The sequence below is a fragment of the Ascaphus truei genome, chromosome 15 (assembly GCF_040206685.1).
Source record: "Ascaphus truei isolate aAscTru1 chromosome 15, aAscTru1.hap1, whole genome shotgun sequence".
Classification (NCBI taxonomy): domain Eukaryota; kingdom Metazoa; phylum Chordata; class Amphibia; order Anura; family Ascaphidae; genus Ascaphus; species Ascaphus truei.
Genome location: NC_134497.1, coordinates 53,216,741 through 53,243,686, shown reverse-complemented (window position 1 = coordinate 53,243,686; position 26,946 = coordinate 53,216,741). Strand labels below are relative to the sequence as shown.

The 26,946-nt window shown below is 42.4% G+C and overlaps 2 protein-coding genes across 2 annotated transcripts in view; one reads left to right on the top strand and one right to left on the bottom strand.

Moving 5' to 3' along the window:
- Window positions 1-21,866, top strand: part of LOC142467004 (CCN family member 5-like) — a 43,052-nt gene extending 21,186 nt beyond the window's left edge. The window contains exons 4-5 of the mRNA XM_075572635.1: window positions 7,281-7,483; window positions 21,591-21,866. Coding sequence (XP_075428750.1) covers window positions 7,281-7,483; window positions 21,591-21,812 — 425 coding nt within the window. The 3' untranslated portion in view covers window positions 21,813-21,866. The remainder of the gene's footprint in view (window positions 1-7,280; window positions 7,484-21,590) is intronic.
- Window positions 21,867-22,682: 816 nt separating this feature from the next.
- The window catches only part of LOC142466387 (uncharacterized), a 10,615-nt gene continuing 6,351 nt past the window's right edge, over window positions 22,683-26,946 (bottom strand). Inside the window, exon 3 of the mRNA XM_075571245.1 lies at window positions 22,683-22,723. Within this exon, the coding sequence (XP_075427360.1) occupies window positions 22,683-22,723 (41 nt within the window). The remainder of the gene's footprint in view (window positions 22,724-26,946) is intronic.

Genomic DNA, 26,946 nt, shown 5'->3' with positions numbered 1-26,946 from the left:
GCAGGACATTTAAATGCATAGGAGATACCGGCACCCCATAATGGGGTCTGCATCTCGGGATGCAGGGGGTCCACGGAACTCAAATCAATGCGGTTCTGCTCCGGAGACCCCCTGCTCATACACTAATATTAAAATTTATATTAAAACAGCTACTACCCATAATAAACATTAAAAACACAACAACACTAATTCTCACCTCTTCTACCCCCACATGATTGATTCCAGAGGCCACGGGTGTTCGGGGGTCCTTAGGTAGTCCCTGTGGGTGTCTGGGGGTCCACATATGGCCGCTGCAGGTGTCTGTGGGCCCTCGAGTGGTCCCTGTGGGTATCTGGGGGCCCTTAGGTGGTCCCCAGGGGTGTCTGAGGGCCCTCGAGGTCGACGCATCTGATGTTGGTGTTGGCGCTGTTCTTTCTCAGAGGAAGAATCCTCAGTCCAAGTTACCCCCTTCTGCTGGATGCAATTATTATATCGGGAATCGTGAACTCCTGGCCATGAAACTAGCACTCAAAGAATGGAGACACCTTCTGGAAGGTACTGAGGATCCCATAACAATCCTGACGGACCACAAAAATCTGTTAGACATAGAAGGAGCACGCCAAGCCAGATTGTCACTTTTTTCTTAAGATTCTTTATAATCTCCTATCTCCCTGGAACCAAGAATATCAAGGCTGATGCCCTTTCTCGTCAATTCTCTCTGGATGACAAAACTGGGGACCAACAACAACCCATCCTTCCATCCAAATGAAACCTTTCTGCAACCACCTTCAATGTCCTTAAAAATATTGTGCTGTAACAGGATCACATCCCTGCCGATTTTACAGTTCCTGATGGTCGTCTTTACACTTCTCCCCTGCACCGCAAAAACGTTCTCCAATGGAGTCACTCCTCCAGATCTGCCGGTCACCTGGGGACCAGGAGAACTTTAGATCTCATCTCCAGAACATTCTGGTGGCCCGAGATACAGAAAGAGGTCAAGGACTTTGTAGCCGCCCCCAACTTGTGCCAGGACTAAAACTCCTAGGAATCTCCCTTCGGGACTTCTTCAGCCCTTACCTGTTCCCGACCGGTCATGGACACACTTGTCCATGGATTTCATTGTTGATTTACCCGTATCTAGGGGCATGAACACGATCCTCGTTGTGGTGGATCGATTCTCAAAACAATCCCACTTTACACTTCTTAAGGGCCTTCCGAACTCTTCCAAATTGGCTGATATATTCATCAGAGAAATCTTCCGTCTTCACGGAGTACCACTGGTCATTGTATCAGATAGAGGTTCTCAGTTTGTGTCTCGCTTCTGGAGCTCTTTTTGCCTACAAATGGGCATTTCTCTTCATTTTTCCTCTGGATATCACCCACAAACAAATGGTCAGACTGAGAGGACCAATCAGTCCCTAGAACAATACATTAATAATCCCCTAATAATGACAATCAAAGATGCTCATGATATACTATATGAAGGGATTTACTGATGCATAAAGAGCACTACCCTTAATAACTTGGAAACAACTGACACTGATTGGAGTCACACTCTATCAGTTTATGTTAGGGTGTTATTAATTACATCCATTGCAAACAGTTCACAATTTGTTTGAAGTTTATGTGTCATGGTGGTACCTTTTTGAATGTTTCATTCACAACCACAATATATGATATCACACATAAATTTTTATAACAAACTGCTATATATAGCAGGACCCCTCTCTATCTATCTCTAGCTCATAGCCCTATAGGAGTTATCTCTGAAGGACTACATACACTGTGCTAACGCTTGGGTGCAACTCCACACTCTGCAATTAACTGCGAGATTCACCCACCATACTTGGCTTTTTATGGTTTACCATGCCATTTGGACAACAGAGAAGCCTCTTTAATAGGCTTTTCACTGCACATTTTCTAGGTTTTAATGAATTTATGTGTTCAGGTATATTATGAATTAAAATTTATTATTTTGAATTAGTAGAGTAGGGTGCATCATTTAGGGATTCTTTCTCTCTGATATATATACCTAGAACAATACATACAATGTTTTGTGTCCAACTCCCAGGATGACTGGTCCGGGCTTTTACTCTGGGCAGAGTTTGCCCATAACAATGCACGGAGCAGATAAACCCTTGAGTCCCCGTTTTTCATCAACTACGGGTTCCATCCGTCTACTCTTCCTCTCTCTTCTTCCTCATCGGGGGTCTCAGCGGCAGACGACAGGATCAAAGAACTGACAAATCTCTGGAAAAAGATCAAGGTAAACATCAGGACAGCCATCAATAGGCAGAAGACCCAGGCAGATTGCCACCGCAGACCTGCTCAGGAATTTAAAATCGGCGAAAAGGTCTGGCTGTCATCCAGAAATATCAGGTAGAAAAAATAAATGGAGGGAAAAAGGAGACCAAAAGCGCACCAGCACAAACGGAGCAGGAAGGACCCAAAACAAAAAATGATTAAAAGGGCACTTTAATGTGACAAAAGACCCTATTTTTGATATTATACCTGCATCTGAGCGCTTCAGCTATTTTCCACAGAAAAAAATGAATGGTCACTACTCCCTTGTACCGACCGACACAAGCTTGATAGATTAAAAAATAAATTTTATTACAAAAAAAGTCTGGACATCATGGATCAAATCACTCTGACGCGTTTCATCCCGACACGTGACTTTATCAAAGAGTACATGTTTTCTGATAGCAGACACGTCTATATAGAGGCAACCAAGATCTGATTGGACAGCTCTAAAACAGACTCAGCAGGTAACAATGATCACATTAGAAGCATATGCAATTGGTGACATATTAACACTGACTAGTCTGCACAGAAAAAGTCAACCATATGTAAATACATCCATATAAAAAATACAGAATAAACAACAAAAAATGAAAAACAAAGAATATGATGTCAAGCGCTATAGATAAATAAATAAGTAAACAAATAGTCATGGAAGCAAAATAATGAAAGTATCTATTGAAGAAAATACATACTAAAAAGAAATATATCATGAATATGAACTAATAATAATAACTGAGAAAATAAAAAATACATATTTTTATAATAACACATAACATAAATTAAATTAAATTATATATCTAATTGAAAAAAGGTATATATATACCAATATATATAGGATGTATGATGTGATAATACAAATTCAGCACCCTCCATTCCCTCAATCATATAGAAAATGTTTCAATTCCCAATCTGAATTGATTCCAAGGAGATGGAGAGTGCTGAGAGTGTATATCCAGTACATCTTCTTTTTATTTAATATATTCTCCCTATTAGCCACCCCTTACTGTATCACCTTCTCATCATTATGATAAAACTGCATTGAGACCACTTCCCTTGTTGCACCTGGACAGTGGCTACACATTTGCCTATATACCTCTACGTGATTGCTTAGCATTGGAATATTGGAGGTCATTCTCCATTTTTCTCTGGATCCAGTAATATCAGGCTGAAGGTTCCTTCCATGAAATTCGCACCCAGATTTCTCAGTCCGTTTCCTATCACAGAAAGGATCAATCCGGTCGCATACTGACTCTCGCTGCCTTCTTCAATGAGGATTCCATCCGTATTTCATGTGTCTTTGCTCAAACCAGTTGTCCAGAATGTACATTCGGTTCCAGTATCTCCTACTCCTTCTCATATGGTGCAAGGCCAACCCAAGTACGAGATACAATCCATTCTGGACTCCAAGTTCTCTAGAGGCTCCCTACTTTATCTGGTACACTGGAAGGGTTTTGGTCCAGAAGAAAGATCATAGATCCTGAGCTAACAGGCTGGTTCGCCTCTTCCATCTCACATTTCCTGATAAACCGACTTGGAGTCACCCGGAGGTCGCTCCTAGAGGGGGCAGGGGGTACTGTGATGATTCGCCATCCTGATGGCCGGAACTCACCTCCTCATCATGTCACATCTGGTGCTCGGGAGTTGCGATCCCACGGCGGTTCCACTGCACACGCGCTTGGCGCGCGATCAACCCGCCTCTCCGGATCCGCCCCCAGTCTCTGCCACTGCTCCAAAGACTGACATGTGCGCGAGTGGCGAGTGGCGAGTGATCAGGTGGCCACATCCTGACGTCAATGACGCCCGCGGGACAGGCTCCTCCTGGACCCACCTCCAGGCTCCGTTTCCATTCACGTGATGGGTATGCGCGGTTTGCGAGTGGCGCGCTATAGGGTCACCACCTCCTGACATTGGTGACGCGTACGGGACGAAACTCTACCCCCAGACCTGATCGGGCTGCACAATAGGGTGCACCTGCACAACCCAGCAGCCTATCCCTTCGTCCCTTCTTTTTCCGCCCCACTTCCCATTGGAGGGAAGCTCCTTTATATACCTGCTCAGCCCGGACACACATCGATGAGCATAACCTTATGTGACGCTGTGCCTTGCTGCAATCCTGCCTTGTGCCTTGCTGCAATCCTGCCTTGTACCTTGCTGCTTCTTGCCTTGTTCCTGCTGCTGCCTGACCCCTGCTTCGTATCTGGACTCCACATCTCTCCTCTCCTGACCCGGCTTACGTATAACCATTCTGAACTCTCTATTCCTGACCTTGGCCTATCCTCAACGTCTGCTCTCTACTCTCCAATCCTGACCTTGGCAAAGTACCCCAATGATCTGCTACTCTCCAATCCAGATCCAGCAAGTATAACGACTACTCTACCTTCTATACTCCTGACCCGGCTTGCAAGACCATTCTACACTCTAGGCGCTTCCTCGCGGTTGTCGGTTGGTGTTTATACAATTCCCTACCTCAGCCTCGCTGTCACGTCTGGTTTGTGGTGAGCAACACATTACAATACCTAAAGGTGGCGTTACTCCCCTCCAAACTCTGAAATGAGAGAGTCACAGGTGCTATATGTTTTCTCTCCTCACACACATGCACAAACTCCTCCACCACCACCACACACAAAGTGTACAGAATATCCCCAGTCCCCTTGGTAGTGGATCGCGGCACACCACAGTACCATGACACTCTGGTGGAGAAACACTGCCCTATACAGTATATACAAAATGATTTAGAACACATTTCATGAAACAAAAAGTGATGGTAGGTGTTAAATAGTCACAAAGATGCAATTACCCAAAAGGCTGCTGACAGCTGAAGTCTTGACCTAGCCCCCGGAGAAGTCGAAGGGGCATTCTTTCTATGCAGTGCACAAGGGTGAGCCTGGCAGAAGGAGGGACCCGGATAAACCAGAGGAATGGACCCAGACAAACTTCTAGGATTTGTCACAGAGCTCTCCCCTCCTGTCGGTGACCTTTTAGTAACATTATTGAAAGGTTCATGTGATTGTATGGAAAGACGTGACAGAGTGATGGTGCAAACACAGGCGCTAAAAACAATACTAGTGATCACTCATAATAAAGTGAAAATATTAAGACACTAAATATTAAGTGACTTTCAGTGACTAGAATAGTGCAAAAAATGAAGAGATTAATAAAGGTCTTAACTCCCTTCTCAGACCCTCTGGTAGGGACTGTCTTCACTGGTCCCAGATGATCGATATATATTCTCACAACCCAGGGGGAGCATATAGGAGAAAAACAACAGAAAAACAATCTAAGTGCAGACAGTTATGTTCAATGTGGAAGAGCCAAGATATTCACCACATTTTTCCACATTGAACATAACTGTCTGCATTTAGATTGTTTTTCTGTTGTTTTTCTCCTATATGCTCCCCCTGGGTTGTGAGAATATTGTATGGAAAGACTGCATAAGCTTCTTAAGTGGCTTGATATTAAAATATCAGTATATTTGTTATAAAAATTATCTATCAAACACAGATGTAATGTTATTGTATTATTACTTCAAACCAAATGTTTAGCTGTACAAAATAAATTGACTTATTAGTAAAGTACTATATCACCCCCATTCAACATGCTTTATTCTTTATATCTGTAAGGGATCGGGGGACACGTGCCTCTCAGCGTGTCCCCGTCACCTCTGCTACCAGTACGCCTGCCAGTTCTGGTCCCCTTCCCCGTCGGCTCCTTACCTCTTCTTCTCGGGCGCCATGCCGCTCCTCTGCGGCGCACACCAAATCCCTTCACACGCAGCCGGGTCGCGAGCACGGCAATCTTACAGAGTGAGCGCGCACCCGATCCTCTCGGCCGTCCTCCCGTGCCGCTGGCTCCGCACCCCATCGGCTGTAGGCGATTTCCACTACTCACCTATCTGACTCCCTCCCTGCCCACCTAGACCTATACCTGGGCCTACTCAGACAGGCCTCCGTTCCCCCCCTTTCTACCATTGGTCCTCCAGCATTTATAACCCCATCTGCCCTCTCCTTCCTTGCTCTGCATAGTTCTTCTGTGACTCCTGTTGTGCAGTTGTCTATGCAAAGCTCTGTTCTCTGTTACAGCTCTTGTTCCTGTCCCTGCTGGATACCTTTGGATTTGATCCCGGCTCTTGTTTGACTACGTTTACCTCGCTACCCCTGGACTCGGCTTTGGACCTCACTACGCTGCTATCTCCTGCCCCTGACCCACGGCTCTTGGATATTAACCCTCGGACTTCTGGTACCCCGGCCGCAGCAAGTATCTCGTTAACCATTTCTCACCAGGCCCGGCAATGCATCTTACCACACTCTGGGCACACCCTCACTGCTGTGGGTGCGTGTTATACCCTTACCCACCTCAGTACTGGGGACTGGCCAGGTCTGCGGGCATACAGGCATTACAATATCTCTGCAAAATCCTTAACCTATTCAACTTGCATGAGATGTTTACAAAGAAGAATTACATACAGTATGCAGATACTTTATGCACAACAATATGTAACTAAGTGCATGCAAAGTAGATTTCTTTGCATAGATAATTCTTAAAGAATACGGTGAATAACAATATCAGGTTGCTGTCTGATAGAGGTAAAGAGTCAAGTACAATATTCACACTTATGTAAATAGCAACAATTACTTAAAACTAGGAAAATTAATGGTACAGTATGGTATAGGTATTGGTATAGATACTTTGACACATTTGTAAACGTATGGTAAGTTCTGTAACAGTATTTTGATATGGTGGAGCAAAATAAAGATGGTACAGTATGACTTGCTTTGCAATGAAAAATGTAGCAAAGAAGAATTACAACAATAAACATAAAAGGCCTTATTCCATGTCTGCCAAAGTGTCCGTTGGGACCATTTCCATATTGACTTCAATAGAGAGTTTTGGACAAAAATGGCTTGAATGGCTGCTTCGGAATATATCAAATTACACACAAAATTAGGAATTCTGCTTACTTCACACACATAACTTATTTTTTGGATGTTTTACTGCAGGACCAAGAGTACCAGAAACCTCATCCCGCGTCGTACCATTCATATGCACAGAGTGGAATACAGAATGGAGCGCTTGTTCCACAAGTTGTGGCATGGGGATTTCCATGAGAGTGTCTAACAAGAATCAATATTGTAGACTTGAGACTCAGAGTCGCCTGTGTATGGTGAGGCCCTGCAGACACATTCCGGTCATTACAAGTATAGTAAGTATAACGACAATGGTATTGGCAGATGTGTTAATATCCATGCATGAGGATTATTGTTGAGTCTGCAACCATGTAGGAAAAAATCATTGATTTGGTCTATTAAAAACTGTTTGGTAAGACAATATCTACAATATATCAATGAGGTCTGTAGAGTGTCTGCTATTCAGTTTGGTATTAAGACTGGCCATTCAAAGGCTATTTGTGACCCCCATACTCTTTAGTCACATTAGTGAGTAAAAGTTGGTACATCAAACTATGAGTGGCCCCTTGATGGATAGATTACTGTATCTTTAGGGGCTTTGTCTGATACAACCTAAACCTACAAAACTGGAAGCTACAGATGTAGCCAACGTTATTGCAACTCTGGTCTCCAGCAGGTGAAAAAGCATGAAAGCCCCACCCCCTTCTCAAACACAACTGATTTAAAGCCATGACAGCTTCTCCCCCTGGTATGTTGGGTATGTGCCACTGCAGTGCTCTATGGACTGCAACAACATTGACTACATCAAATGTGCTGATCCAGGAGAGTAGAGAGGCTTCCCCTACAGCTACAAGAGACAGATAAGACTTTCTTTTGGGACTGTTATATATCTGCATAAATGTATATATATTTGGGGCTGGTAATTAGCTTAGCTGACCAAACAAACACACACAAACACACCACAGATTAGTTAAAGGTGTATCACAAAATGTAATAAAGGTCAGTGACCAAAAGACAATAATCAATAAATAAAATGTACAAAACAAAAACACACAAAAATACACATATGTATGGTAAATCACACCCTATAAATGCTAAACCAAAACATAACTTCAGTGAAGTAAACAACTAGATGAGTTAAAAATACATCCACTGAGGATGCCTAATAACTCCTTGAAAAAACAAACCCAATTGAGGAGAACGAAACTAACCGCAAGAAGTGGCAGCAGGGGCTCAGTGTGGATGCAATACTATCCGGACACACGAACACACGGCAGGATAACCTCTCTGCAACCACTGGTTGCGAGCACAAGAATCCTTATTGTGACTTTCCGAGCTGACCATCCAGTTAGAGAGCGCTGGACTACATGTGTAGATATTCTCCAAAGTGGAGCAGGTTTTTTTTTTTGCTTATTTTGAATGCTTTCGCAGTGTTAAAGGGACAGGCGCAATAAAGCCTAATTTTAGTTTCACTTTAAAAGGTCTCCATTGCATACCTCTGCACACGTCTCTTACAGTGCCAAACACAGATAGATATGTGTAAGCATATGATGTAGTACGGGTGCTCACAGGTTACAGGTGTTCCACCCTACATGACAATTGGTGAAACGCGTATGGTGGAACACCTCTAACCTGTGAGCACCCGTACTGCATCATTTGCATAAACACCTCTATCTGTGTTTGGCGCCAAGGAGCAAACATCCCATCTGTTTACTGTACCCCATGAGAGATGCGCGGCGGATTGAAGTGGAAATTGTTGTGAAACCTGGGTTTTCGGTGGATGTGAAGTCCAACTGAAGTTGGAGTGAGGAAATACAAAGTTTGAGGAGTGAACCAGCTGTGGGAACTCATGGCAAAGGTACATAGCCAAAGAAGAGGCAACTAACACAGAAAAGCTTGGCCTCTGCAGCCGCAATACATCTGCAGACACAGAGAGCAGTTTCAAAGCAAAATTCAGACAAGAAGTGGCGGTGGAGAACTGTGTCACTGCTAGTGGAAGTCCGTGAGTAAAAGTCTGTGTATAAATTGTTACCGTCACAAGTACCTTTAAAATCATCCTATATACAGCATATCTCCAACAAATTAATCACCATATGTATCAGTTGAGAAATACTCTTTACACTACAGTCAATATACATTTTCTTGGTAAGTTACTCCAACATCTTCAAATGAATATATAAACATCTTTAAGAAGACACTCTACAAAAAAACTCCAGGTTACCAGAACGCAATTATATCTGGTGTTAAATCTACACAGCTTTCAACTCACATTTCCCCAAACAAAAGGATCTCATACACAAAGAGAGACTCACTGTGTATTAAACATTTACACAGTATGACAGAGTGACTGACTCAGTACGCTGGAACAGTGAATGGAGAGACGCTGCAGCCAGTACACAGAGTGTTAATCTCCTCAGACAGAAAGCACAGCTGAAGACTGATTAAACAGGGGCTGAACTCATCAGTGAAACAAGTGCTTTATAAAGCAGGAAGTTGCTCACACAAGGTGAGCTTGTTTTTCCACGTTAGGGTGAGAGACTTCTCCCGGCTGGGAAGCCCTAGCTGTTGCTCTGGTCCCCCAGTCCTGCGAGGAGCTTTGCTGCTGGGACCAGCTGGGACCCCAACTCAGGATAAAGATACAGATTGCTGCGAGCTGGACACAGCCTGCTCCCCGGAACCGTGTTCCTGTTTGCTGTTGGAGCTGCAACACAGATAAGACTTTATTATTATACTTATTGGTTATCCTTTGTGTAGCACATGTTTTGGGCATAACCAGATTAGTTGGCTGTCCTATTAGTAAGGGCTCAAGAAGTGAGTTAGTTTCCCTAACGGGACTAGGCTTTAATTTCTAGAAAGTAGTTTCTTAAAGGGACAGTGCACCCGTACTTTATTTTGGTTGTGGCTAATAAACCACTATAGTTTAACGTTTCCCATCGTGTCTAGCGTCTTACTGACCCCGCCGCGAGGCCTTCCTGCCACAGGTGGTGTCAGAAGTAGGATGCTACGCCTCTGGGGGTCGGTAGATGAAGATGTGTTGAGACACTGAACTCAAGTGGAAAAAAAAAAGCGTTATTTTGCTGAAGCATTGAATTTACAGCTAGCAAGTGCTGAGTGTAAAGTTTGCCCTGTCGGGTATGAAAGGATTGCTGTGTAAAGCTAATGCCTTTTGCTGAAGTGAGTGAATTTGCAGCTAGCAAGTGCTGTGTGTAAAATTTGCCCTGTCTGGTATAAAAGAAAGAAAATGGATTTTGGCAAAGAAGTTGCCCTAAGAAGAACCCAAAAGGTTCAAAGACTGTAAAGCACGTTCAACTTACATGTGTTGTGCAAAGTCTGCCTCGTCGGGTGTGAAAAAAAAACGGGGTTTTAAAATGGCCGCCGTCAAATGTCAATTTTGCAATGTACATAACCATACAAAATTGTGATGATGACGCATATGTGGCCCCGAGAAGAGAGACGTACCTGCAGATGAAAGCTTCAAAAATGACCAGTATCCAGAGCGCAGGACCCGATAACCTTGGAGTCGGTGACCAGGAGTTCGGAGCCATGCCGGCTAGAAGGAAACAAGGTGACTTTCTAAAGGATTCAGTATGCTGGGCCTGTCATGAAACAGGACAACAGGCGTCAGCAAGGCACCGAGATGTGCTGCAGACTGGAGTGATGGGCAGATTTGTCACAGGAATGGTGGCAAAGGAAAAGGAGGAGCAAAGGAGGAGCAAAGGGAAGCTGAATCCTTGGTCCAGGAAAAAGAGGACTTAATTTCTGCACTCCAAACTGCCCACTGTGATTATGATTTCTTGCAGGCACAATTGAATAGGGAGCGAGAAGCGAACGCCGAGGTACAGAGGTGTATACTCCCAGCTATACAAGAGTATGAGTGTGGCAGGACGGCCTGTAGCCGAGGTCAGGGAACAGTCCACACGTGTAGTTTCAGGATAAATGAAAACGTTCAGTGGCTTTATTTCTCCCCAGCAACATAACATGCGGGTACACTGTCCCTTTAAGCAAATAAATCCTGCTCCACATTGGGAGAAAACTGACTAACACAGCAGTCCTAGCTAGCAGGCTGGCTGGCTAAACCATACCCAAACCGTAAGAGTCTTTTTAAGCAGTCATGCAAACAAATGAAAGAAATCTTACTTTGGCTGCAGTAAGTAGTGTGCTGTATCCTTCTGGCTAGCAGCACATCTATCCATGTGCTCTCATCTCAGACAGACAGCTACTGCTGGTAACAAGATCCTTATCTACGTTGCTGGCTCTCAGGTGTCAGCTTACATCCTGATTAGCTAGCTTCCACTTGAGTTAACCCTTATGAGTGCTGGATGAAGCACTCAGACATATGTTTCCCAGGCATAACTGATAGGGGTTGACTTCACCCTGTCACATACCTCCCCTGTTTGTGTGTGGCTAGTGTCCCACACGGCTGAAGCCCGACCCTCCACTCCTTCTCTTGACAAAATTCAGCATTTCCATGGTCTTTTCCAGGTCTATGCTGAATATCAAAAGAGAAGGGTTGGAGGGCCATATACCACCTGGTCAACCTTGGATTTGTGTCCTTCATGGTGTTTAACCACTTCAAGGGCGCATTGTCAGTGACCAGGGTGAAGTGTACTCTGGCGACATAATGTCTCAAGGCCTCAATTGCCCATTTTACATCGAGGCACTCCTTCTCAATAACGGAATACCTCACTTCCCTTGGGAACAGCTTCCGGCTGATGAACAGTATGGGGTGTTCAACACCATCAAATTGCTGAGACAGCACTGCTCCCAGTCCTACCTCTGAGGCATCCGTCTGGATGATGAAGGGCTCTTTAAAATCTGGGCTCCGATGTGAGGGGTTTTGATATGATTAATAGGATATCATCTGCATACAGGGCCGCTTTGTGTGATTGGGAGTATGCGTTTAACCCTGAGATATCCGGATTTTCTCGGATACGTGCCGCCAGGGGTTCAATACATAGGGCAAACAGGAGGGGAGATAAGGGGCACCCCTGTCTCGTGCCACTTTGGATTTGGAAAGGGTCTGAGGGGAAGCCCTGATGTATGACTCTGGCAGATGGGCCTGAGTACAGCGACATAATCGCTCCACTCACCCGATTTCCGAAGCCAAATGCCGCGAGCGTCTCTCGTAGATATGGCCAGTCTATCCTATCAAAAGCTTTTTCCGCATCCAGACTTAATAACATGCTTTTTATGTTATTTTTGTTTGCCAATTCTAACAGATCAATGAATCGTCGGGTGTTATCCGCTGCCTGCCTCCCCTTAACAAACCCAACTTGATCTGGATGTATTAGTCTGGGTAGGATTAGACTCAACCTATTGGCCAGAAGTTTGGCATATATTTTTATATCGGTATTGATTAGAGAAATTGGTCTATAGCTTTTACAATTGAGCGGATCCTTGACAGGTTTATGTATTAGTGATATAGACGCCCGTAGCATATCCTCGGGAATAGGGGCTCCTGCTAAAATAGCATTAAACATATAGAGCAACCGTGGGGCAAGTGATTCAGAGAACTTCTTGTAGTACAGCCACGAAAAGCCCTCAGGACCTGGTGCTTTTGATGGTTTCAGTTCCTTGATGGCTTGCGACACTTCTTCCAATGTGAAGTCAGCGCCCATAGCTTCTCTGTCACGCTCTGTCAATCTCTCCAGTTTTGAGCTGGCCAAGAAATCTCTCAGTGCTCTGCCCGTATTTTTATTGTTTGCCACTTTCTTTCCGTCATATAGGGAACCATAGAATGAACCAAATTCTTCTACTATTTTTTTAGGGTTGGCCGTGGGAATACCTGATTTTAAGCGTATAGCTTGGATGTTAAACTTAGATTGCCTATCTTTTAGTGCTCGAGCTAGCATCGTATCCGGCCTGTTAGCTTTTTCATAAAACTTTCTCTTAGACCAACATAAGGAGTTATCTGCTCGGGAAGTCAATAGCATATTTAATTCGATTTTTGTGTCTTTCAATTCCTTTGCTGTAATTGGATCTGAATTGGTTTTATGACTATAACTTGGGGCAAACCTCGTGCCCATAGCGGTACTACATATCTGCAAATAATACTGTAAATTATAACAAAAATAATTGTGGGTTACTGTAATATGAATCTAATCCCATCCATCAAGAAGGCCTTAAGGGCAGAGGATAAGGTGTTATCTTCCTCGAACTCCCTTCGGATGGCCTCACATCCCAGTTGATGGTCTATTATTGTATACAGGGATGTGACATCACCTGTTACCCATACATAACTAGACCTCCAATCAATCTCACGCAAGATTTGCAAGACTTGTGTAGTGTCCTTTAAATGTGAATCTAACTTAGCTACTAGTGGCTGTAAATAATAATCTATGAATTGAGATAAATTGGACGTGAGTGATTGTATTCCAGAAATAATAGGACGACCGGGAGGGTGTGTAAGATCCTTATGGATCTTAGGGATAAAGTAAAATAGAGGTATACGTTGGTGCAAATTATTCAAAGCACAGAAAGTGAAGACGCAATTGGCGCAAGAAAAATTAGAAGTACAGGCTACACTGAAGAATGCAAAGAAAATGCTGGAAAAAGAATGCCTCACCCTGGAGCAGCTGAAGGTCATGTTGAGCACCACAAGAGCATCACTGGAGGTGGAGCTTAGAAGCCAGGTGACTCTGTGTGAGAGGGAACATGAGAAGGTCCAAAGACTGAAGCAAGAGCTGGAGAAGCAGAGAGGCAGCGCCATCCCAATGAGTCAGTATACCAAGGAGAAAGACGCCTGGAAAACAGAAGCAGCAGCGATCCTAGCAAAAAGCACTGCAGAGCTCCAAAAGATGAAGGAGGCGCTGATGCAAACCCACAGTAAGCACCAGGAAGAGGTGAAGGCCCTGAGAGGGGACTGGCAGCATCAGATTGAAGAGTTTCAGATGCAGATGGCTGAGCACGAGATGCAGCGCGCCAAGAGGGAGGAGGTGTCCGTCCGTCAGGTGGCCTGCCTGTCATTGAACAATGAAACAGAGATGGCCTATATCCACAATCAGCTGGTCCAGATGGCCAATGAGGGGGCCCGGCTACAGCTGGAGCTGGACAAGGTCCAGGAGGAGCACCAGCAGCTGCATGGCCAGAATAAAGAAACAGAGACAGAGTTAAGCCTTGCTCTGATTCTGCTAGGAGATGTAGAATCGCGACTCAACTCTAAAGAAGCTGAACTAGCAGATGCACTGTGTGAAAGAAGAAAGGCAGAAGGACAGCTTCAAGACCTGAGGAAGGACCTGGAGTCTGAGCGTGCTGGCCGCAAGATGGCGGAGAAACAAAAGTGTGACCTAGGCAAGGAGCTTGAGGCTCTGAAGACTAAGCGGGATGCTACGTTGGACTCTATCGCTGCCAAGCAGGAGGTTGCTCAGATGAAGCTGGGGGAAAAGCTTACAACCCCAAGATAGACATTTGGGTCACTGAAGCAGACCAAGGAAAGGGTGGTGGTAGAGATAAAGCAAGGGAGACACACCAGGAAGCATGACCATGATACCGTTGTAGTACTACAGTCTAATTTCCACAAGGCACGGAAGGCGAAGCCCAAGTGGCGATGCAGTAGCACAGTAAGAATCCAATCATACTACAGTGCCCGTGATCGTAAGAGGCGAAAGACCGTACAGATTGTCAAGCGACTCTCTCAACAGAGTAAGTTAAAGAGTTAAGACAGAAAGGCCCAAGCCTATGAGTCTACTGATGGTAAAAAAGAGGTGCCATGGGGTGCACTTCAGGTTAATAAGAATCCAGACCAAGTTGAAGTACTAAGGATAAATATTGTGGAACCCAACACTGAAGGTACGCTGAGAGAGAAAGGTCCAAAAGCCATCACCACTAAAACAGAGTTGCTGTCATCACAGGAGAAGGCCAAACAGTCACTGGTGAGTGTATGCAATGAGCTGACCGAGGTCAAGGCTCTTCTACAGGGTAGGGGAGACTCTGAGCACAAGAGAACGATGCATCTTCAGGATTTGTAGATCAAGGTCATAACGTGGCATAGAGTCCTGGCAGAGAGAGCTAATAGACAGCAGGATGCTCAGGAACCTTTGCAAGAAGAGACACAACAAAAGCAGAGCATCAACTTTAAACTGGCACAACACAAGGAGATAGTGAGGTACCAGTCCTCAGGCCCAGATGTAAAAAATAGGCTAAAGCGCTCCAATGCCAGGAATGAAAGCCAAAACCACTACATCCAAGGTATAAGGAATGAGTAATAGTATTAGTACATCCTCCTGAAGACAGGTGGTAGATGGTACAAGCCCACCTACAATCAGTCTCATTGGCAGGTTCCTCTGAATGATAAGCAATACTCCAAAATCCTAGGAGTGGTAGGCAGGCTGTGCAGCTTCCAATATAGTAGTAAGTAGGAATAAATGGTGAAACAAATGGCACAAGCAAAAAAGGAGCAGGAAGGACCCAAAATCAAAAATAGAATAAAAGGGCACTTTAATGTGACAAACGACCCATCCAACGCGTTTTCGAACGTCACAGCGTTTCTTTTTTTGAAAAAGAACGCTGTGATGTTCAAAACGTGTTGGATGGGTCGTTTGTCACATTAAAGTGCCCTTTTATTCTATTTTTGATTTTGGGTCCTTCCTGCTCCTTTTTTGCTTGTGCGCTTTGTTTCACCATTTATTCCTGCTCAGGCCCAGATGGCCTGGTAATTACCCCAAAAAGAAAATGCCTAAATTGGAAGGCAAAAAAAAAAAAAGGGGGAGGGAAGGGCCGACGTCAGACATTTTCGACAAAGATGCTGGTGCACGGGAATGGTGCATGGGCCGCTCCACAGGACAATGTTTTGCTGGGGGGAGGGATATGTGACAGAGTCACTGACTCAGTAGGCTGGAACAGTGAATGGAAAGACGCTGCAGCCAGTACACAGAGTGTTAATCTCCTCAGACAGAAAGCACAGCTGAAGACTGATTAAATAGGGGCTGAACTCATCAGTGAAACAAGTGCTTTATAAAGCAGGAAGTTGCTCACACAAGCCCTAGCTGTTGCTCTGGTCCCCCAGTCCTGCGAGGAGCTTTGCTGCTGGGACCAGCTGGGACCCCAACCCAGGATAAAGATACAGATTGCTGCGAGCTGGACACAGCCTGCTCCCCGGAACCGTGTTCCTGTTTGCTGTTGGAGCTGCAACACAGATAAGACTTTATTATTATACTTATTGGTTATCCTTTGTGTAGCATATGTTTTGGGCATAACCAGATTAGCTGGCTGCCCTGTTAGTAAGGGCTCAAGAAGTGAGTTAGTTTCCCTAACGGGACTAGGCTTTAATTTCTAGAAAGTAGTTTCTTAAAGGGACAGTGCACCGTACTTTATTTTGGTTGTGGCTAATAAACCACTATAGTTTAACATTTTCCATTGTGTCTAGCATCTTACTGACCCCGCCACGAGGCCGTCCAGCCACAACAGATTGAAATCCAACCTTGGACATATTGCTGAAACAATCATTTCTGTAATACAGAGGGGTTTATATTCTCTTAGATTGAGTCCAACATTTGGACATATTTGTTTTTGTTTTATCTCAGTATTATATATGTAACTGTGCGGGTTTGATTAATCTTAATCAAATTATAGGGTTCTATATGTGATGGACTCCCAATAGAAGAGATATCTAATTTTGCTTATTTTAGTATTTTTTTAATTAAATGATATTTGTTTTAACGTACTACACTGCTTATTCTGTGGAAAACTTGTGAAACCATAGCACTTCCAAATGTCATCAGTAATAATTATTCTCCAGGGTGTTCTTCTTTCTCTAGCATCTGGAGTGCAGATTGGTAGTCATTAGCCGGGTCGGGATTGGAGAGATACGGATCATAGTAGGTGCTAGCCGTAGTCAGGGGTCGTAGAGGTGTGGATCTTTGAAGGTATTTGCCGTGGCCATGGGTTGGAGAGGTGTGGATCGTCGTAAATACTTGTCGTGGTCAGGAGTGGAGATGGCCGGGGTCCAGGTGCAAGCCAAGGTCAGACAAGGAACAAAATAGGAACAGCAGATGCAAGGTTCAAGGCAAGGAGGCAAGGATTGCAGTAAGCACTTCGTACGCAATGAAGTCTTATGCTCAGCCAATTTGCCTGAGAGCTGGCTGAGTATACAAGGGAGTACAGGTCAATGGGCTGTCTGCAGGTTTAGGCAGTACTGCCTACTGGGAAGCAGCCGGCCAATGGTAGATGGGGACAGAGTTGACCGCAGGTGAAGGAGATAGGACTCAGTGGGGATTAGCCCCTCGTGTGCTGTGTTTGCCACGGAGCCTGGAGTTACTCCTTTGTCGGGTGGCGCTGCGTCTACGGGGGTAGGGTCTAAGCCAGAGGCTGGAGGAGTCCCTGAGTCTGGCAGCAGGGCGCATGTTAGAAGCCTGCAGTGTGTTGCCCGTGTCAACACGGGGGCGAGACCTACCACCGATCCTAACAGTAGTTGACATTTGAATCCCTTGGAATGTTTAGTTTTATCATCGTTTTTAAACTTGAAGAAATGAACAGAAAAAGTGTAATGTTCAAGCATCAGAAAGGGCCCAGGTATCCCAAAACATTGCACGTATTCTTTGCATATTCTTCACGAATAAAATAAGTTGATAAAATAAGTTGATGGTAAAAGTAATTGTTGCTCAACTCAACTACTCAACTCCACTACTTATTTGGTCTTCCGGCACTGACGGTGTCTTATGGAGTAGCACTGCTTAGTAAACATGGTCTTTTCTGGTTTATTCACTTGAGTGAAATTCTAAGGTGTTTTCCGGCATGGGTCTAATGGAGAAGTACATCATAGTAAATATAGTGTTGAATCTCTTGAGAAGACCATCATCTACAACTAATGCCCTACAATTGTCCTGCATTCACATTTAAAAACAAATCTGATCTGGATCTATCATTGGAACATGCATTTCTCCCTAGTCCAGGTAAATATCTATTATGGAGTGTTAAACCATTACTTGTATTTATGAAGTGAATTTTACTTTAAAATGTTCCTATTTTCTTAAATTTTTTAAACCACAACAAAAAAACTAAATTAAGGTTTTCAATGCCACAATATGTGTGACCTGGTTAAAATATACCCTCTGGAACATTTCACTGAGTTTTTAAATATTGTATGGTAATTCATTAATATTTTGTATGTACAAGACAAGTCTTTTTCTCCTGAGAATACTAAACTCGCTTTTGGAGAACAGTCTTACAAGAACAACGTTGTGTCTAGGGGTTCTTTTAATTATCCACAGATGTATCCATATTTAGATAAAAGTCAATAACAAACCTCTCACTTCTCAACATAAGAGGTGATGTTAATAGTTGGTTGTTCCTGTTACCACTAAGGATATGAAATACCTATTTTTCATATGAATTGTCTTCAGTAAATGTTTCCGGCCCAACACTTAAAGAGGACAGAGTACACACAATAAATGGACGTGTGAGATTTCCAAAGCGCTTTGTTCACTAATAAATGAACGTAGCATTATCTGGGTCCATTAAGAAATACAGTATAACAAGTTACAGTGATTCTGACCTTCTTCAGCACCAATGGCTTCTAGAACTTCACCCTGCACTCACGATGTAATGAACAGAAATCTCTGGATTGCCAGTTGTCAAAAACCTACACAAAGAATACTTACTTGAAGTTGCAATAGGGCTGATGCTTATAGTGTTCAAACTGAAATACGTATCAGTGGAAATGTATTTTTGGCCCAATCTTACCAGCAAAGCTACTTCAAAGAAATGTTTTTTTTTGGTGCAGTGGTAAAGCAGATTGCAATACTTAAAAATTAACTTTGGGCAACAAAATGTGCAGATTTGGATCAACCTCAGCCGGTTCCTTTTGTCAGCAGATCAGTCTCAAAAGGAGAGGGATCAGTCTCTTTCTCCCTCTCTCTCCCCTTTCTCCTCTTTCTCCGCTCTCTCTCGCCTCTATTTCCCCTCTCTCCCTTCTCTTTCCCCTCTGCCATTTTCCCCTCTATCCCCCTCTTTCAAGAATCCGTCAGGACATATTGAATGCTGAATTTGAATGAATCTGCAGGTGGATTATTTTATTTTATATTTTTATATTTTTGGGGGGGAGGGGGGGATTTAGTCTAAACAACCCAGGGAACAGATTTGGACTATTACACCTACCTCGACTTGCAATCCCTCTTGGCAATGAAGGTGTTACACTGGCAGCACATTGTACAGTAGTTTACAAGGAAGGTATTTTGGACGGTTTGTAACTCAATTTGATCTATTATGACTGATGTGGAAAAGTAGACTTCGAAGCAGAAGAGTCCATATAAATAGTTTACATGCAAATCCCATTCACAGCTTAAACAGAAAATAAACTGCATACCAAGATACTGATATATACTAGCATACCAATAAAGAAGACATGTTTAATATCACCCCTACAGACCTGTGGCAGCAGAAGGATTATGTACATTTATATAAAGACCACAACATTTCCATATAAAGACATTTTGTTATGAAGCTACGTTTACTTTTTTCATACTAATCACATACATACAGTAACATGCTATTAAATATGGCATCCAGTATATTTTTTCTATGATTTGTCTTATACCTGATCCCAGTTCACTTCAACGTTATAATGATTCCAGCATTCTTGTTTCTTTTATATAAAATACCTTCACTAGCACAAAGCAGCAATACTACTTTCCCCTTTTTTCTATGTTTTTCTTATTTGTATATGTAAAGCATAAGACAATGTATAATTCTACATTCATACCTGAGCTGGCAATCGTTTGGTGCTCCTGTTATAAATTTGTAAAAATCCTGACTGTATGCCTAACACAATGAACGCCATTCAGTTTCAATCAATCCTTCAGTCAATGTAACTCAGCAGCTACAATGTATCCTTATATTATTAAGGTACCATTATCTATTGTTTCAGTTTACAGCTCAAACTGCTGGGAATATTGGCAACAAATGATCACAAACAGAAAAGTGTTGCAAAGATCTTGCACTGCATGGGAGGTGTGCTAAAGCCTGCTATAGAAATAAAAAGGATGATTTCACGTTTTGCTATTTTAAAACAATTAGTATGGCTTATTCTTTGGAATTTATTATAGAGATATAAGCTTCCGTGGGCTAATATCAGTGACGTCTGGAGGATTGGATCCTAAAAAAGTACATGATTTTATTGGAAAATGTGTGATTTTAATCAGTGCAGCGCTGTTTTATATCTATGGGAGCATCGATGCTAAAAAATCCCAAGACTCACAGAAAATCAGCGAGAGTTGACTTGTTTGTTATTATATTACTCTTCGTAGTTATGCTTTTGGGCATAAATGTAGAAAAAAATTGAATTTCAGCTGTAATTTACATGCAAAAAAGGTAAATTAAAGAAAATAGGTACTGTAAACGTACAATATAACCCTCCAAAAAGAGGAGACTCCATATATCGCACCAATACTAGTTAACCTACTCAACTCTTAGGGGGAGATTTACAAAGGTCTGATAAGGGGCATCAGAGCTCAGTCCCAGGTTAATTGCAATTCAAGTCAATGACAGTTAACATTCTCTAGCTGAAATACTTTCGATCATAGCTTAGTGCTTCTGTATTTCTGACATACCCGATGAAGGTTCGAAAGCTTGTAACATTTCAACTACTTGTTGGTCCAATAAACGGCCTCAAACTGTACCACCTACTCCCTCTCCCTCATTTATTACTACATGGAAGAAATAACCGACACTGCAACCCACCCTTCTTTGCTGTCATAGCTTCGTAAATACTGGCCATAGTGAGACTTCTTAAAATAAGAATTATTAAATGAAAATTTTCACAGTTAGTGTTAGGACCTGCTTACTGGTCACGCCTTGATGTGGCAGGAGGCTTATAACGCTTTGGCCAAAGGGTTTAACTAAATGACTCCTACTCACGAGAATACTAATATTGAAGTATTTTACTGTGTATTTTCTCACATTAGATGTACAGTAGCATTGGGCATTTCTGTATTTTGGTTTAAAATAAGAATTATGCAGATGTAGCAGACTACATTGCTCCCTCTGATATCACATTACAAATATTCTGTAGGATACATTGGCAGGCAGTATGCTACATCTTTACATTCAGAAATAGCCCCTAATATATTTACATGCTGTTTTCATGACAAAAAGATATGAGATAGAGAATGAAGAGGTGCAATTTCCATATCTAGATAACGGTTCCCTTATTGCTATGATAAAATATTATTGCTGTTTAGGCTAAAAATCTGACTTTAAACAAGGTACGCCTATTTCAATTTTCTGTGTCATCTGTCCTTGTTACCTTGAGTAAGTCAATTTGATCAAATTTAGATTGTTTAATTCCCTGCACCATAGAGATTACATTCTATGGACAGTATATTGTCGGCACTATTAAAAAAAAAGATAATTATTATTATACAGTTCAACTCATAATGGTGTTTTGTTTCTGTGTCCTTTTTTTTCCAGGGAGTAGATGAGTGTAAACAAACTACCTTGTCTTCACAACCAATCAGATTTGAGATTCAGGACTGTATCAGCCTCCAGACATTTACTCCCATGTTCTGTGGTAGCTGTGGTGGGAGGCACTGCATACCTTATCAAACCGCAAGTGAGACCATTCATTTCTATTGCAGAGGCAGATTAACGAAGAAAATGATGATGTTTATTGTTTCTTGTGTTTGTTACTAGCAAAACGAAAACATGTAAAATGAGTTATAACTAACAAATAATAAAACAATATTTTTAACAGAGTGCACTTTTAAACCATCCTAATTTTAAATCCTTTCAGGATAAAATAAAAATATTACGGTAAACTGGCAAATAGAAGTATCACTTGTCAGCACTTTAACGTCTTAGACAGGTCTGCAACCCTGCCTTTCCCCATTATCTTTTAGCTACACTGTTTCCACTGCAGCCAGGGAGTCTGGGTAATGATATGCAAATGAACACTCAGTGTGTTACTTTTTGCTTCTTGTCCATTCTAACATGGAACCCTATAAGATTATGCCTGCTGCATAACATAGCTTTTCAGCATAGCCTGGGTTAAAGAATTGCAGAGCGAGTAACCCTACTCACAGACAGCTTTTGAAAACTTTTATGTCTCAGTGTAAGGTTGGTTATATTGGCTTTGCAATGTGAAGCTGGAAGTGGTTACAACTAAAAATGGGCGAATTCGCACCAAATCCGTTTCCCAAATTCTCTCGCATTTTCCACCCATAAATCCGTTTTGTGGTGTAAAATCTGCGGTAAAATCTAAAGAATCCGCCCACGGATTGCTCAATCCAAGTGTATTGGTAATAATAATAAACAATCCACAAAAACGCGAGTCGCCCTTTTTGAGATTTATCCGCCGAAATCCACAGACCAAAAGAACTGGCCGATCCGCTGCGGATCCAAACCCGCCCAAAAAAATGTGCCCCTCTCTTGTTACAACCAGACACAAAATAAGTCATGGTGAGTAAAAAAGTGACAAATGCCGCCCCCGTACAATGTACAGCAAATGTACCATAAACTAGGAAGTCTTATCTTTATATTCAGGAGCGAATTGCATTCAAAGAATTATGGTAAACTCTGTACTCTATACCACCTATTGTACCATTCTGCACAATATAAATGATAATAATAATGATTATGAGAATTTAGTGAGTCACTGCAAAAATTCCCCTCTTTACATTGCCATTTTCAGACCCAAAATGTATTTATTATATTTATTTATTTATAAAATATTTTACCAGGAAGTAATACATTGAGAGTTACCTCTCATTTTCAAGTATGTCCTGGGCACAGAGTTAAGACAAATAATACATGGCTACGAATACAATTACATAAATGAACAGGGTATACATTATATACAAGACATTGCATGCACAGTTAAAAAAATATATATTATAGGCGAATGAAACAGTTACAGACAGATTAAAATGCGAGACAGCCTTAGATTTGAAAGAACTTAAACTGGTGGTGGATGTGAGAGTCTCTGGTAGGTTGTTCCAGTTTTGGGGTGCACGGTAAGAGAAGGAGGAACGGCCGGATACTTTGTTGAGCCTTGGGACCATTAACAGTCTTTTGGAGTCTGATCTCAGATGATAAGTTCTGCATGTGGTAAGGGTGAGGAGCTTGTTCAGATAGCTGGGTAGCTTGCCCATAAAGAATTTAAAGGCAAGACAGGAAAGGTGAACTTTGCGCCTAGACTCTAGTGATGACCAATCTAGTTCTTTGAGCATTTCGCAGTGATGTGTGTTATAGTTGCATTGGAGAACAAAACGACAAATTGAATTGTAGAGGATGTCAAGCTTGCTAAGGTGGGTTTGAGGTGCCGAGCCATATACTGTGGGCCTCATGCAGTAAGCGTTGATAAGGGAATTATCGCCATTTTATAGCCAAAATTGGGTTTGAGATTCAGTAAGCGCCGATAAGTGCTTGATTTCGCCAGGTTTCGGAGCCGATTATTTTGTTATGGCCAGTCGGCTGCCGATAAGCCTGTTTTCTCCACTGATCGCCACTTTTTTAAATCGGCTGGATTCAACAAAAAAAATCAGCTTATCGGGGCTGATCGGCACTACGAAATTGAGATGTTATGGCCAATTTCTCCCGCCAACTAAAGTTGGCAATTTGGAGGGGAGAACGATCGCTAAGGCTGCCGGAACGGCACTTAGGAAAAAAAAATCTTCTGTACATCAATGGAGTCAATGGAGCGGGGACGTATAACAGTATAGTACTGTTTACGTTTCATTGCTCACAATACAAACGTCATTTGCATTACAGTGTGGGGGGCATTCCCTGCATTGTGTCACAGCTGACGTGTATTATTTGCATAACATTCTACTTTTACATGTTGTCAGCATTTGCGGGTCACATTACTCATCATGTGATGATGTGTCAAGGGAAAATACTATACTCAACTCTTAAAGGAGAACCTCACATCATATCACACATTTTACTGAACTGAGCGACAATTATTTACATGATGTTACACATGTCACACATGTCACACATACACCGTATATTCATGTTCCTTTACATTACACAATGCTTGTAATGTGTCACGCATCTTTAAACGTTCATGTACATCTGTATTCTCATGTTTACATATAGTTTTGGGTCCTCCCTATTTTCATGACGTCACTTATTGGACGCTCAATCACATTGCATGTTTACATTGTAACCGTAGCATTACAAGCACTTCAACCTAACTTATACACACATGTACAGTAATTCATCATTGGGACACCTTGTAAACTCATTCTATAGCAACTATCCTCCTTACAGAAATGCATGCATATGCACACGACTATTCATTGTTGTCAACATGTGACAATAACATGCCTAATTACACATGTTACACCAAACTTTTCCCACGTCAATCTCAGCCTTTTTGTCTAATTATATGACTGACTGTTGCGTTCACAAGTGTTACATGCATTGCACATTACACTATTTATTTTCAACCAATCTTTGTACAAAGCTTCACGTCACATCATTGGCAAATATCATCATTCCCTGCAGAATACACACAACAAATACTTATAACAACAACTGCACACAGCTTGCCACAGAAGTACTTTATTATGTTAATGTAACACCTTGCATTTTACTATGTCACCTGACATCATCACATACCTATTTAAAGGACGCCCATTACCTGCTCATTCACAGCTACTCATTTCAAAATGTTGAGATTGTTTAGGAGACGGAGGAACATTCTTTTCTATGACATGCTTGATGATCAAGAGAATCATATAGGGCAAGGGAGGGACACACCGAGGGACAGTGACAGGGACAGTCACGCGGATACGACAGGGACAGGGAGAGGGACAGGCCGAGGGACAGGTAGAGGGACAGGAGATCAGAGGAGAAGACAGAGGAGACAAGTTGTGCCTCGTCCACGTGTGTACAGGGAGAGAACCCTGTTAGATGGGATGAGTGAGGAGGAGATTGTAAGTCGCTATCGTTTGAGTTCAGCAGCAATCTTAGCTCTTTATCAGGAGATAAGGGGAGATTTAGATTTTTTCACAGCCAGAGGTCGTGCAGTCCCTGGGCTTGTTAAAATGCTGTGCTCATTACATTATCTTGCTTCCGCGTCATACCAGACAACTGTGGGCATAGTGGGCGGGGTCTCGCAATCTACATTCTCGCGGGCCTTGACCCAGTTTCTCTATGCACTCAATAGACGCGCTAGGAATTATATTCATTTTCCTACAGAGGCGACAGAGTGGCTGGAAGTCAGGACTGGCTTTTATAATATAGCAGGGATACCATGTGTGCTGGGTGCAATCGATTGCACACATGTTGCTTTGATTGCACCTAGTCAGAGTGAGCATGTGTACCGCAATCGTAAGCACTACCATTCACTCAATGTACAGGTGGTATGTGATGCGACGATGAGGATAATGCATGTGGTACCCAAATTCCCTGGTTCCAGTCACGATTCCTCTATCCTGAGGAACTCTTCAGTCTTCCATGCGTTCGAAGAGGGACATTTTGAACATGGTTGGCTGCTGGGTGAGTACACATTTACATGTTCTAACACAAAACACATTTTTATTTAGGAATGTTGGCATTGTACAATTTGATCACTAATGTCAGCTTATGTGGTCTCCATTCATTATAGGTAACTCAGGATACGGAATTAGGCCGTGGCTCTTGACTCCGGTGCTAAACCCTCAAACTGAAGCAGAGGAGAGGTACAATGCAGCCCATATATCTACAAGATCTGTTATAGAGAAGACATTTGGCCTACTCAAGACCAGATTTAGGTGTCTGGACAGAACTGGTGGGGCTCTTCTATACAAGCCTCAAAAAGTGTCTGATATTATCCTTGCCTGTTGCATTTTGCACAATGTTGCACTCAGGCACAATGTACAATCAGACCTAGCTGAGCCTTTGGTAGACGAGCATCCCACCCATGTAGCTGCTGAAAATGAACAAACAGCCAGTGGTGGCCAGACACGCCAGAATCTCATCAATTCATTTTTTTCTTGTAAGTAAAAACATATATGTTCCAAGTTCTACTTTTATAGTTACATTATGTTATCTTAACAATAATGTTTTTTTATATACCCTTCTGGTAGGACACAGATGAATATGGGTTGCACACCTTTCTTTTCTCTGCTGTGTGCACAAAGGGATGTGGCACCGGTATGTTATTGTTGCACAGGTTATATAATCCCTCTTCAATTGTACTTTAGTTGTGTGTATGTGAATACAACTGGGGTAACAAAGCACTAATATTTTAGCATTGTGTTGTTCCTTATGCTAACACAATACACATATTATGCCCATACTCATTCATGCTTCTAGTATGCTTACATAAAATGTTATTGGTGCAGTGTAACATGTACATCCATATGATGTGTACACCAGGCTCATTTACATTTTGAATGTGATTAAATATACATGGTGTTGCACATTCAACACCAAATACACACTTTGCTGTGTTGTTTACGGTACTGAAGATGGCATGTCAATGTTTGCAATTTATATATTGTTCCTTTGCATTATAGGTATATCTCCAGTATGACTGATCATGGTATGTATATTTGCTGACATCTCTCATAAGATGTGCCTACATCAATCTTCCTATAATTATTTGAAGTCAAAACCCAACATATTGGTTTAAACACAAATGTAACATATATGTACTTTCTGTATCATGTATATGCATTTAGCTACTCTTGAGCTTTCATGTGCATTGTATTAGAAAATGATTACTCCCATTTCATCACATTTTATGTATGTTTCCTTATAAATTCCATTAATGTAATATAGAGGTGTTTGGAGACAAGGGGATAACTGTACTTATTTGTTTACTTACGGGAGCTCA